The sequence below is a fragment of the Neoarius graeffei genome, chromosome 24, assembly GCF_027579695.1.
Source record: "Neoarius graeffei isolate fNeoGra1 chromosome 24, fNeoGra1.pri, whole genome shotgun sequence".
In the NCBI taxonomy this organism is placed as follows: domain Eukaryota; kingdom Metazoa; phylum Chordata; class Actinopteri; order Siluriformes; family Ariidae; genus Neoarius; species Neoarius graeffei.
Genome location: NC_083592.1, coordinates 19,461,785 through 19,476,288, shown reverse-complemented (window position 1 = coordinate 19,476,288; position 14,504 = coordinate 19,461,785). Strand labels below are relative to the sequence as shown.

Sequence of the window (14,504 nt, the reverse complement as noted above, 5' to 3'; positions counted from 1 at the left end):
AAAGTCACTTTTTTCTGCTAATTTTTTACCTTTAATGTCTAAAATTAAATCTGACTTCCAAAGATGGAGAAGCTTGCCTCTCTCGTTAATTGGAAGAATTCACGCAGTTAAAATGAACATCTTGCATAAATTTCTATTTTTGTTCCATTGTCTCCCACTTTTCCTGCCAAAGCAGTTTTTTAAAACAATTGATCAAACTTTGATTTCTTGTGGCGTGGAAAGGCTCCCAGGATCCGTAAATCCACGCTTCAGAGATGTAAATTCAATGGTGGATTGACACTTCCGAATTTCCAACTGTATTATTGGGTAGCACATATTCACATAATTTCATTTTGGTTCAAATCTATGAATCTGCCATTGTGCAACTTGGAGGCACAGTCATGTGTTTCATCCTCCTTACCTGCTTTGCTTACCTCTTCTATTCCATCTAACCTCTCTGGCTTTACAAATAATCAAGTGGTTTACTCCACACTTAAAATTTGGTATCAGTTTAGGAAGCACTTCAAATTTAAGTCAGCATCTACATTAGCTCCTTTACTGAAGAATCATTTATTTCAACCTCCGCTTACAGATTCAACCTTTCTCGCATGGCATAATAAAGGCCTGAAATGTTTTAAAAGACCTTTACAAGGATGGTATTTTTCGCAGCTTTACAGATCTCTCAAGAGAATTTCATCTCCTACCTTCTCATCTCTTTTGATACTTTCACATTAGACACTGTGCTAAAGCTTTGTTTCCAGTTTTTCCTTCCTCACCGCCTACTCTACACTGGGAGGTGTTTTTAAACCACGATCCACTTCAAAAATCATTTATTTCTAAAGTTTATAATGAACTTCTTTCTTTTGATTGCTCACCAGTTAAAGTTAAGACTGCCTGGGAAGATGAACTGGATCTAAACTTGGAGGATAACTGCTCTTAAGAAAATTCACACAAGCTCATCCTGCGCTCGTCGCACACTTCTACAGTTTAAAGTACTGTTTAGAGTCCATTTTTCTAAAGCTCGATTGTCTCAAATCTATACCAGTATTGCTGACAAATGCGACAAATGTCATGCCTCATCCTGCAATTTAACCCATATGTTCTACTCTAGTCCGCTACTCTCTTGCTTCTGGTTGAATTATTTTGATACCATGTCAAAAATACTTTCAGTGACCATAAAAGTCTCCCCCCATGTTGCCATATTCAGGCTCCCAGAGGACCATAACCAGTTTACCTCTAATCAATTAGATATTTTAGCTTTTACTTCCTTACTGGCAAGACGCCACCTTCTTCTCCACTGGAAGTTGACTAAAGCTCCCTCTAGTAGTCAGTGGCTCAATGACACCATGTCTTTTCTAAAGTTGGAAAAGATCAGATATTCAGTGAAAGGTAACTCTGCTAAATTTTATAACAAGTGGCTTCCCTTTTAGGCTAGTGACAAACTGCCAAAAAGTGCTTTAGTTTTCGAGACACCCCTACCGGAGGTAGAACTAAACCCAACAATGTTTTTCTTCATCTTTAAAGGTCTCCCATATATGAAATGGATTCTTGGATAAAAATATTTTGCTGCAAAGACTGTTAAATTGATAGATGTTACTGTATACACCCCAAAACTAAAAAAAGACCTAAAACATGGCCTGGACGTATGGTACTTAAGACACAAACTGCTGTAGAGAAGTAACACAAGCTCAGAGAGCTTTAAAATTTGGCATGATTATCATCAGGATGTTGCCTGACTTACTAGAAAAACTTGGATGTGAATATATTGAAGTTTGTGGCATCAACACTACGTTCACACTGCAAGGCTTAATGCTCAATTCCGATTTTTTTGTGAGGTCGTTCACATTAACAAATATATGCGACTTGTATGTGATCCTCAGTATGAACGAAAAGCGACCTAAAAGTGTTCCGCATGCGCATTGCAGGATACGATGACGGCACACGCAGTGAGCATGGCCAGTGTTTACGGAAGTAACCTAAAGTTTCCTGTGTATGACAGTAGCCAGCATGGAGTACCTGGCGATGATGCAGTTGTTGTTGCAACGGAGCCAGAACATGCACAATAGTCTGATGTTAAGGAGGAGGTTGAGAAGGAAGAGGGCAAGGGTTTTGGCTCAGGCGTCCTGCGGGGTAGTGACTGCAACCTCCGTTCAAAGGAACGTGTGGGTGCAGAGTCGCATTGATGTCATGCGCCATGTTGTTGTAACTTTTTTTGAGAGACCCGCCGCCTACTTCAGCGCAGAATAGTGACGTTTGTGGCTTGTTGATGACGTGCAAGTCGGATGAATGCAACCTGGCGGTTCAGACTGAAGTCGCATATGAAAAGATCGGATAGGAATCCGAATTAGGACCACATATCCAAACGGCCTGGGTCGGATTTGAAAAAAAATCGGATCTGTGTCGTTCATATTCTCAATAAAAGATCGGATACAGGTCACATATGGGCGAAAAAATCAGATTTGAGTCACTTCAGCCTGCAGTGTGAACGTAGTACAAGAGACCTAGGAACACGTACCTAAAATAGGCGGACATGAAAAAAAAATTATCAATGCAGAATGCTCTCATTTACTTTGTAGTTGCTTTGTCAGTGATGGTTATAGAAATATGTATGATGGCTTGTTGTAAAGATGGGGTTGTGCTGAATCCAGCAATACCAAACATGCCAATATAGCATGCATAATCTAGGTGCTGTATCCCTAAATGTATGAGGTGTCCCTAATGAAAGAAACACAAACACTGACATAATCAAGTCTCCAGTCCAAAGCCCATTATCAGTGGTAAGAATAATGTTGACCAATTCAATGATGCTGCAAAGTAAGTTACATAAGGCAAGTACTGCTCTATATTCATGATGTATTTAATAATAGTACATTTCATATGATGCATTTTATTAAAATTCACATAGAAACATTGAAATTGAAAGATAACACATTGGCAATAACACACAACAGACGAGGAGACAGGATTGTTGTTTGGCCTTGAGCCTTTTAATAAAACTTATGTCCAGTGGCCACTGCAAAACAATGTCACTCATTGTCATTAACAACAAAGTGGGTCATATTTGGGCACTCTGGGAATGGGCAAGAACAAAATTCAGTGCAGGTCAAGCCAACTGAGAGACACTGGTATTTGCTGGCATCAATGCAGTTCCTGTCTTTACAGTGCAGGTGGGTGATGTCTCGAACTTCTTTAGGTGCTGGTGCCTTTAGGAACATCACAGGTTCAATGGACCAATTTTCTCTAAGCCTCCATCCTCTACCAACTGGGTTCCAGAGCTGAGGCTTAGCCAGGTGGCTATGACGCCACACTGCTGTTTGATACAAGGCTCTCAACACGTGTTGCTGGAAAGCATCTTCTGTCGGGGGTAGACTGGTTGCTGATAAATCTGTGGTAGATGCTAGTGTGTACCTCAGTTCATCCAGGTTGGAACAAGGATGTCCATCCTCCTTTTTCTTTTAGCCATACAGGAGGAGGAGTGCATACTTTCTTGCCACAGGCGACAATTCTTCCAGGCTTTCAGATAGTCCAAACTTAGCAATTTCCTTTAACTTGCTTAGATGAGTCTTCAGTCTTATGAAAGCAGTGGTCTTTCCAATTCTGTACAGGCTGCTTGTCATGTCACAACCTGTGAGAGCATGACATGCAGGTAAACACTCACAAATGTCTACTCCAAGATTCTGAGCAATCAAACAGACTGGGACGAATTTTTCTTTTAGGCCATGTCCAGAGTGCATGAACAGAGGATCCAAACATCCCTTTGCTTGAATAGTACACAAGCAAAACCAGTATATCTGTATCACCACATTTCACAATGAGCTGACAGTATGTGCAAGGTGCATTGCATGTAACACCAGTCTAGTGTCTACCTCCTCTTGATCACTGTAAAGATCTGTCAAGCAGTCAATGCCTGACTTGCTGACCCTCTTGACCTCCTCACCATTTTCAAAGCCACCTGCTAAGATGACTATTCTCTGAAGAGATTCTCTTTGGCACAGTACTGACGATATAGTTGCTGACAAAGCTACACAGAGCAGCTTTGTTCCCACTTATCCTCAGGTATTTCTTGTAGTTTGGTACCCTTGCTTGTCCGGTTATGATATGTGCTAGTCTGCTGGTTTGAATGGTCCCTCTTCTTTGCCTTTCAAAATCTTTGAGTGTTGATGGTCATATCTGTCAAACACTATAACCACACAGCTGATGCCTTCCTTTCCCATTAACGTTGCAATCCTTTGCCAGACACACTCGCCGAGGTCATTGAAGGCCTGAAAGGCTGATTCATGGAGACTCTGTAAAAGAGCCATGCCATCAAGGATATATGCTGATGGTTCTTTATTGGGCAGCTGCTGTATCTCTGCTGTATCAATGACAGACTCCAGCTGCTTGGCAAGGTCAGCCTTTGCGGTTTTTATCATTGTGCCATCATCATGAAACAAAGAAGGTGGGACAACAGCAAGTTCATGAGACATCACACTCTCCATGGACACCTCTCTTTGCTTGGACACAGCAAGTAACCTTCAAAAGAGGACATCTGAGTCCATATGAACCTGTCTAGATGCACTGACTCCAACAGATGTTTTCATGTCTTTGAAGGTTGCACACTGGTTTCTTTTCTCAGGCTCCCAGAAGCTCTTTGTTCTTTTTGACTTTGCCAGACATTGTTCAATAAAGATGGTATTCTGCTTTGCACCATCTTGGAAGCTTAAGAGCTCTCTTGCAACTTTCTTAGACACAACCTGACCACTAGCAATGTTAATCAGTTCCTCTGGAATGCTATCAAGGTCAAAGGGATTCTGCCTCTGCTCCACAGCCTCCATTATCTTCTGTATGTCTCTCTCATCTCTGACCATTCTGGATGCTCCATGCTCCTGGTGTGCTTTTGGGCTCTTTGAATCAGTGTTACAAAGCTCTTTCATGGCATCCACATATGCTGTGGTCACATGTCTTGTCATTAGCCATCTTGTGAGAGCTCCCTTTCGTAATGTGAAGCCAACAACTCCACCCTGACTCTTGCCTTCTCGATTGATGGTTTGCTCCAGTGCCTGGTCAGTGGCCACACAGTTGAAGCTTTGATGCTCAGACCTGCAAACAACAAATCCACCTTGCTGCATTAATGTGTATGCCTCTGGTTGTTCGTGTTCAAGAGCTTTCATTTCTGCAACACAGACTGGCATGTACTTGGCATAATTGGTCCTACCAGCAGCTCTGAACCAAGGCATAACTTCACACATGTAATTAAAGTGAAGTTGAAAGTCAGCTTCACACTCTGAACAAAGGATCCTTAACAACAGGTCAGCCCCATTTAGGAATGTTAACCAGTACGCAAAGGTTATGGATTGCTTGATTCCCTCATTTGAGAACAACTGATTTTATTCTGGATCTCATGTAGTTCAGTCTCTACCTCACCAATGAGCTGTTGAGCAGTGGCCTTATTACCATGAAAAGCATGCTGTACATCTCTTAGGAGTTGCTCTTGCACTTCAGTCATTGCACATTGGCCTTGTTTATCAAGCCATGATTGCAGTTGTTTTCACATGAACTGCATAGTAAAATATCATGAAAAGCTGTATAGTAAACTGTAAAATGTCACCATATCAAATGTACTACATACATATACAATACAATATAGAGCAGTACTTACCTTTTGTAACTTACTTTGCAGTATCATTGAATTGGTCAACATTATTCTTACCACTGATAATGGGCTTTGGACTGGAGACTTGATTATGTCAGTGTTTGTGTTTCACCTCATACATTTAGGGACACAGCGCCCAGATTATGCATGCTATATTGGCATGTTTGGTATTGCTGGATTCAGCATAACCCCACCTTTCCAACAAGCCATCATATGTTTCTATGACCATCACTGACAAAGCAACTACAAAGTAAACGAGAGCATTCTGCATTGATGATCATTTTTTTCATGTCCGCCTATTTTAGGTACGTGTTCCTAGGTCTCTAAATGCCACATACTTCAATATATTCATATCCAAGTTTTTCTGCTAAGTAAAGCAACATCCTGACTATAATCATGCCAAATTTTAAAGCTCTCCGAGTTTGTGTTACTTCTCTACAGCAGTTTGTGTGTCTTAAGTCCCATACGGCCAGGCCATATTTTAGGTCTTTTTTAGTTTTGGGGTGTATAACATCTATCAATTTAACAGTCTTTGCAACAAAATATTTTTATCCAAGAATCCATTTCATATATGGGAGACCTTAAAAATGTGTCAGAAAACAGAATCCAGGGACACGTCTGCCCGGGGGCATTTTGAGTTATTGACAGATTCAGAAAGTACAGTTTCTAAGCTTTCCAATGATGCCTTCCATGTGGAGATCTGACAATATTTGAAGAATGTGTGGCCTTTTGAAAGTGTATACTTCTTAAAACAGAAAAGGGAGAAAATCGCCAACAATTTAAAAGTTTTCCATCTCAGCTACTCTGGGTGTAGGGCAGGCACATAATGGTGCTCATCTGCATGACCTTAAGGAAAGCTCTACCCCCTACAAGCTAGCACGATACTACTTTCATGTAAACAAAGATCACCACGTCAATTTTCCTTCCATGCAAAGTATGCCCAAAACAATTATGAAGTACAAAAATAAGTCCTAAAGTATACTTTAACGTTTTGTGGTTGAAAAATTACTCACACCGTAAGAAAGAAACACAACTATACACGATAACACAACTAACACTAGTTTCATGTAAAGCCTCGGTCACAACCAGCTGTACGTGCTCCTACGGCCGGTCTACATGCAAAAAACGCAAGAAACGCACGGAGAGCGCGCATGAAACGCACGAGAGCGCGCGTGTGATGTGCTGATTTTCGAGCCGCAGACCGACCGCAGAGGTTCTTTGTTATATCAAACAAACTAAGGGCACTTACGTTTTTTTCAGGTTGCAAGACAAACTTACGGCCAACGCGTGTCTTTCTTCATGAAAAGAAAAAAAAAAAAAAAAAAAAAGCAGCGATTTGGGAAACGCCAAAAATCGCACGGCCAAAAAAATCGTACGTCCGGTTGTGACCTAGGCTTAACCAAACCACAACACTCTCCGTTACATGCAAAAATAACCACACAGCCTTAGATTAATAAACTTACCCCATCAGAAAGAGAAACGGCGCCTTGCACACACCAATGCCTCCGATGGAATATAATCCTAGAACGGTCCGTGTATCATCCGATCATTCAAGTATTCCATTCAATCTGGAAAACGAGGTTGCGGTTTTTTTGCTAGAAATGGTTATCTCCGATGTAAATACCGTGTGTCTGTTTGATTCGCGGTGTTTCAGCTCCTCTGCGCTCTGTTTAGTAACTCATTCCATAGTGAAATTACATGCCTGTATGCAGTTAAGTAGCAATGCGCTCAACTCGTATCATACAGCTGATTCGCAAAAAAAAAAAAGACTTAAATCATCATGTGTATGGCCCATATGGTAATTTACCCACACCCCCCAGCAGGCTACAGTCCTGACAAAAACAAGACAATTTGCAACAAAAAATGTATGCTTTTCCAACAAAACAATCTATTATCTGAAATACTGATTGCATTCTTCAAGATCTCAACTTGCACATGATGGAAAAAAAACAAAAATCACAAATTAAAAAAAAAAAAAAAATGCTTCTTTTGCGATTATCTCGGATTCGTTTCGGCCGACGTGTCCCTGGATTCGGTGAGGGGTCACAAATGAGAAAAAACATTGTTGGGTTTAGTTCTACCTCCGATAGGGGTGTCTCAATTTTGGGGCCATTGTCACTAGCCCATTTCTTACATTCTTCCACTCTCTCCAGTCCCTGCCCCCTGACAGACAGACCCTCTCTCTCTCCCTTTTTTTTTTTTGTCCTTTGGTTTTATTTGTACTGTGCAGCTTTAATACTTAATTACTACATAATAGAACTTCCAGTCATTTATTTATTATTATTTTCTTTGAATTGTGTAATGCCTTGTTTTTGTTCGCATGAAAAAAAAACAACAAAAAAAAAAACACAACATCCTAGGAGGTAGACTGTATGCCTTTCTCTTAATTCATCGAGATGCACAGTATTTCTGTGGTATCGGTGTGTGTATTTTGTAGATTGTTGTGCAGGGATGGTGTGGTACTTGATGTAGATTTGACACTGATTCCTGTTTTGATGTGCCTTGCCTCCTAATAAAATTTTTTTTTTTTTTTAAGTGAGTTTATTTAGGTCCCAGTATTTTAAAACCTTTTCAGTATTGTAAAGTACCACAAAGGAAAACTGCATTAATAATATACCGCATCTTTCTTATACCCAAGGTCGCTTTACAATTATAGGGGAAAAAAGAAAAGGGGGAGGCACCAAAATAAGGTCAGGATGTCATTCCAATGGTGTAGCAGCCACAGTCCCACCAAAAGGGACACGAAAATAAGTCCCATACTGCCTGCATAGCCGCCGCGCCGCCAGTGGGCAACATCGCTCAGAACACCGCACCAAGGATCCACAAAGCGATCACAGAAGCACCGCCATGCAGTAACATTGATATGTCCCAAACCACCTGCACAGCCACCGAGCAACATCGCTCGGACCACCGCACCAAGCACAAAAGCATTGCTGCACAGAGCGCTGGACAACCATGATGTTAAAAGAGCAACAAACTCACTGCAGTCCATAGCAAGAAGCACAGACATCAGCCACAGTGAACCAAGGCCTGGAGGGAACCGACGCCCAAAACTGGGTCCGGAGCTACAACACAAGCAACGGACAAAACACTCAATGCCAGAGCCAAAGTCCCCAGGTCACTGCCAGCAGACAAGCTTACATATTCCTCAGCATCCCTGGACCCACATTGGAGTGGACCTCTTGACGGACCACCCAGTATCTCAAGGGCAAAACACCATTTTGGTCATCTGTGACTGCTTTTCTCACTTCTTGCACCTGGTACCTCTGCAAGTTACTGGATTAATCAGCTATTTCTCAAATAATCTAAAAGCAAAGAATGATCAGTCAGAGGAAGTGCACCAATAAGACCAAAGTTTTAAGTGCTGCATGCCAAGGAAGCCTGTGTTTTGCAAATGCAGCGAGTAACATTTACCTCAGGTAAAGACACTAGAAAGTCACACTTGAAAGATGGCTCCGGACATTTACAGTAATACATTTATGTCTGAGGACTTCAGTTGACTTGCAAACTTGACTGCAGTTGTCATGAACAGTTTATAACTTCAACAAAGCAAACTTCATGTTAAAACTATAATGAATTTCCTGGTTTCACAGTTATACTTTGACTATATAGGACACTGTTATAGAAGCAAGTTATTTATAAAATCACGTTATCTGTTATCACCCAGGTGAGACCCTTTTGGGTCTGGTTCCTCATGTCATCTGGGGGAGTTTTTCCTTACCACCATTGACATAGGCTTGCTCATTGGGGATAAATTAGGGATAAAATTAGCTCATGTTTAAAGTCTTTAAATTTTCTGTAAAACTGCTTTGCGACAATGTCTATTGTTAAAAGCGCTGTAAAAATAAACTTGACTAGAAAGAGACACTGAATGTGCATTGGAACTGGATCCCTGTGTGACCCAATTTAAAAAAAAAAAGTTGAAAAATTTTCCTTTTATATTTTCAGCACTGGTGGTCAGATATAAAGCTTGCAATAAAAGAATAGCCATTTACTTACGTAGGAGCGCACTGAACATGGTCAGATGCTCTCACAGCGTATTTACCACAGTTTATTTATTCATCCTCAGTTTTATCTTTTGTAGATGTAGTTTAAATGACTATTTTGTATATTTTCTTTTAAATTGAACCAAATATCATTAGAAAATATTGCATGTGAGTAGAAATAATTGGTCACATTTGATAGAATTGGTCAAACTTTCTGCAGACTCGGGTGGGCTTGGTCAAGAGTGTATACAGGAGCAAGCGGAAGTCATCAGAATTGAGATTTTATTCATAATAAGTAGCATTTTAGTCTAATCGCTGGAATAGATAGCTCTGCAAGTGTTGGCAGATTGTACTATGCTGCGCAGATAAAGTTGTTGGCTCAGCTTCTCCTGCCAGTAGCAACACGGGTTCCATGGTGCTGCCATATGGGTGTCCATGGAAACCAAGCCCCTACAGGAAGTGTGAGAGATTAAGGAAGGTGGCTCATGAGAGCCCTTCACAGAAAGGGGGTACGCAGTCAGCATACAAAATAAGGTCAAGAAAGTTCTTCTTCAATAACAGAGGATTGATGTAGTTTTCAATGCCTGGAATCAATGAATCAACTCTGACATGAAAGTAGGATTAAGACTTGACATGTAACAATATACATTACAGTCTACTAAAATTCAATTTAATCTTATTTACATAGCACTTTTAAAAATGGACATTGTCACAGAGCAGCACTCAAATATATTAATTTTACATCTCATCTCATTATCTCTAGCAGCTTTATCCTGTTCTACAGGGTCGCAGGCAAGCTGGAGCCTATCCCAGCTGACTACGGGCGAAAGGCGGGGTACACCCTGGACAAGTCGCCAGGTCATCGCAGGGCTGACACATAGACAGACAACCATTCACACTCATTCACACCTATAGTCAATTTAGAGTCACCAGTTAACCTAACTTGCATGTCTTTGGACTGTGGGGGAAACCGGAGCATCCGGAGGAAACCCACGCGGACACGGGGAGAACATGCAAACTCCACACAGAAAGGCCCTCGCCGGCCACGGGGCTTGAACCCAGACCTTCTTGCTGTGAGGCGACAGCGCTAACCACTACACCACCCTAAATTTTACATATATACGATTTATAAAATTAAGCCCTAATGAGCAAGCCAGAAGGCGACAGAGAAACCCATCCTCATCTGGGTGACAGTGTGATTTCAATAATTTGCTTTGCTAACTGTGTGCCATATAGCCAAAAGTACAATTGTGCAACTAGATACACTGCAATATAACTAATAACCAAGTTTGTGTCCCTCACTTTTAGTGGCAATGAGTCAGTCTTCCAAAAATAAAAAATAAATTAAAAAAAAAAAAAAAAAATCACTGCGCTATGCATTCCTCTTCCCACCAGACACAATACATATTGTAATCAAGTCCATGGTCAAGTTAACACCATAAAACAAAAGGCTTAACTAGCCTCACTTAGGTGTTGATCACGAACAATTATCAAGAACGGCAATCAATGACTTAAAAAAAAATCCCTTAAAAGGACTTTATTTTACAAGCTAAAAGCAATTTTACTCAAACCTTTACTACATAATCATTGTTTAGGCTAGTCAAATGTAAGATACAGTACTCTCTCAGAAAATGCAGGCAATAATTAGATGTAAGAGAACATGCAAGAGATTTAAAGACACGGTGGCAAACATACAAAACAGAGTCGAGAAACAGACAACGGTCAAGCAAGGAACACACAGGATACCAAAGTCGGAGACAAAGGGCAAAATCCAAAATAAAAAAATAGAGCCAGAAAACAGAATATCAACAGAGGGCTGCAAAAAGCTTGGTAACATGAGCCACAATATACAGCACATGTACTTCGCAAAGTCTATGTGTAGTGAGAATCCTTACAAGCGCATGCTGCGATTGCACTCTAATCTAGAACAGGTGCACAGTAATTAATCCTAATGGCACTGTACGTGAGTAGCAGTTCAAGGCATGCTGTTGTGCACACCAAGCACAAACATGCATGGACGCAACACCGTCGAAGACAAACTTCATATTCTGGAGCTCTTGAAAGTTGAAACTGAATTTTTTGGGAAACCATATTCTTTAGACAAATTTGTTGCTCTCTCACCATGCTTTTGCCCACACTCAAGTCCCCAGTGTTCAAGTCCAAGTCATTAAAGAAAATTTCAAGTCGAGTCCAACACAAGTCCTGCTATCAACAGGGCAAATTCTATATTTAATAGTCCATAAAAAGGTGAAATTACAAAGGTTTGTCATTAAATTGTGTTAAATATAAATGTCTAAACATTTTATTTTCTAAATGGTCACACCCAATGTTTTTTCATGAAACTATTTTCAAGAAACAAGTTTTGTTTTGAATTACAAAAGAACCATAAAACTGAAATGTAAGTGAAACATTTCTTTGCATGAAATATAAATGCATTACAACTTGAGTTTTGGTTCTTAATGCAAAACATTTTTGAAAAATCACACCAGATATAGCAAAAATATATATTTTTGATTCTTATAATGAATAATAAAAATTACCAATACATGAAAAAGCTAAGAACAAGAACCTGTGGCTATCATAGGTACAGACTCACTCAAATTGGACAGTTGAAGACTAGAAAAAAAGACCAGGTGATTTATTCTCCCCCTGATCTTCAACTGTCTATTTCAGGTGAGTCTGTGTCCATGATAGCCTCAGATTCTTGTTCTTGGCTGAAAGGAATGGAACAGAACCCAATATAGTCTTCAGTTGTAGCCCATCTACCTCAAGATTCAATATTTTATGCATGGTGACAATTTTCCTCGGACATTGCTGATCAAAAAGGTGTTTCCACCCACAGAACTATCCCTCACTCAATGTTTTTCATGCCATTCTGGGTAAACTCGAAAGACTTGTGCATGAAAATCTCAGGAGATCAGCAGTTTCTGAAATGCTCAAAACAACCCATCTAACACCAACAACCATTCACAGAGATTTTTCCCCATTCACATGTCTGATCCAAATATTCACTGAAATGCTTGACCTGTATCAGCATGTTTTATGTATTCTGCTACTGCTAGTAGCTACTAATGTAGCATTAGCGCATTAAGTAACTGCATAAATGAGCACGTGTACAGGTGTTCCTATTAAAGTGGATGGTATGTACGAGAGCTACAACCACATCAAAAATGGTAGTCCATATACACAGACCTACAAATATAAAAGAGCTTACATAGTGAGACTTTACAAAAAAAGGAACATAGTACTCATTCACTTGAGGAAAACAAGTATTAATTACGGGGGCTGATTAAAATAAATTTTTCCATCACAAATGCCTTTTAAAAGTATACAGAGACATCATATGTTTATTCTCAAAATATAAATTTTCCCTGGTGGAGGGTGCCAGTATTTTTAAAGTTGACCGTAAAATAAAATGGGCAGCAAGTAAATAAGTAAATTTAAAAAAAAAAAAAACCTTCAACAAGAGTTTGATAATGCAAGCCATATCCTCATTACCTGTATGAACAGCAGGTAGACCAGGACTCTAGTCAGAACTCTACAAAATGAGAAATAATTGGATACCTCGATAGAGGAGTACATGAACAACAAAGAGTACGCTAAAGAGGTCTGGTCAACAGGCTTTCACTGAATCTTTAAAGAGAATTAAAAAGTGCAAAAATCTGAAGGATCAGCCCATCCGTTTTAACCATTTCATTTTAGGTGGAAATTAAACAGGTTAAAATAGGAGCCTAGGCATCATTACTTCTCCCACATAGCGTGATAGCTTGAAAGAAGTGCAATGTTATGGGCAAATGCGCAGGTGAGCAAAAAACAAGAGAACCAAATGCAATATATTACAATTATAAATCGTGATTATAATGAGTAACATAGTAACATTTTGTCTGTTTCAGTTTAATTATCGACGCAGTAAAATTACAAAGACAGGCGACGAAAGTGACGAAAGGCAGGTGCCACGGCCTCACAACGGAATGTCGCCACAAACAAGTCTGACCGGTTTTATCAGTCAATAGTCATACAGTTTTGTTCAACAACGTCATAAAAATGGCCGATACGCAAAGTAGAATCTATTTCTAACCATCTGTTCCTGACGCTAGCCCTATTATATTTACCAACATCAAGGCTTCCGTTTTCACCTAAGACACCTAGCCCGAAGGTGAGGCTTGATGTAGTCTAAGGTTTCTTAACAATGACAACCTTCTTTGGCAACATGACCTCGAAGATTTCAGCTTGGCGTTTGTCAAATACGTACACGATTTGCATCAAAGCACTCGTTATAAAGTAGTATATTTCAGACCCTTTAATGGCCATCAGGCTTACCTGCTGTTTGTCGAAACGTTCCCTTTCTTCTCCTAAACTAGTTTCCGTCATTTTACTCTTCATTCGTGATGGCACCTGTCGTATCGAATTCATCCTTCGCTGTAGACCAGTTTTCCTCCACAAATTTTACGCTGATATTAGAGAACGGTTTAACAACAGAGCAGCACCGATATAGGTGTAACTTTGTTACTGTGAGTAAGACATCGAGTAAAGGAAAATCTATGATTGCCTCCTGGTTGTAGAGCTAAATTATGGCACACCTAGAAACTGAACATCCCACTTGAAGCCGGCCCCTGCAATGAAATCACTGGCCTGCTTGTGCGCCTCAGCACTCTTTCAGAGAGAAACGCAGGGTAACACAACGTACGTCAGAGACTTCCTCCAAAGCATGACACGTGATGTTAAAATCACGCCTACTATTGCAGAATGCAGTGGAGGGAGGATTCCATCATTTTTAACCAATTTTCTATCTTTTTGCGTCCAAATATTTACTAGAGCGGTGGATACAATTATCAACGAGTCCATAATTATCAACACTTTTTCAGATTTACCGATAAAAAACAATTTTACAAAAGTTTCAGTGACAA

General features: G+C 40.1%; 1 protein-coding gene across 1 annotated transcript in view; it reads right to left on the bottom strand.

Moving 5' to 3' along the window:
* Positions 1–14,262, bottom strand: part of LOC132872216 (huntingtin-interacting protein 1-related protein-like) — a 266,642-nt gene extending 252,380 nt beyond the window's left edge. The window contains exon 1 of the mRNA XM_060906869.1: positions 13,918–14,262. Within this exon, the coding sequence (XP_060762852.1) occupies positions 13,918–14,010 (93 nt within the window). The 5' untranslated portion in view covers positions 14,011–14,262. The remainder of the gene's footprint in view (positions 1–13,917) is intronic.
* Positions 14,263–14,504: the final 242 nt, after the last annotated feature.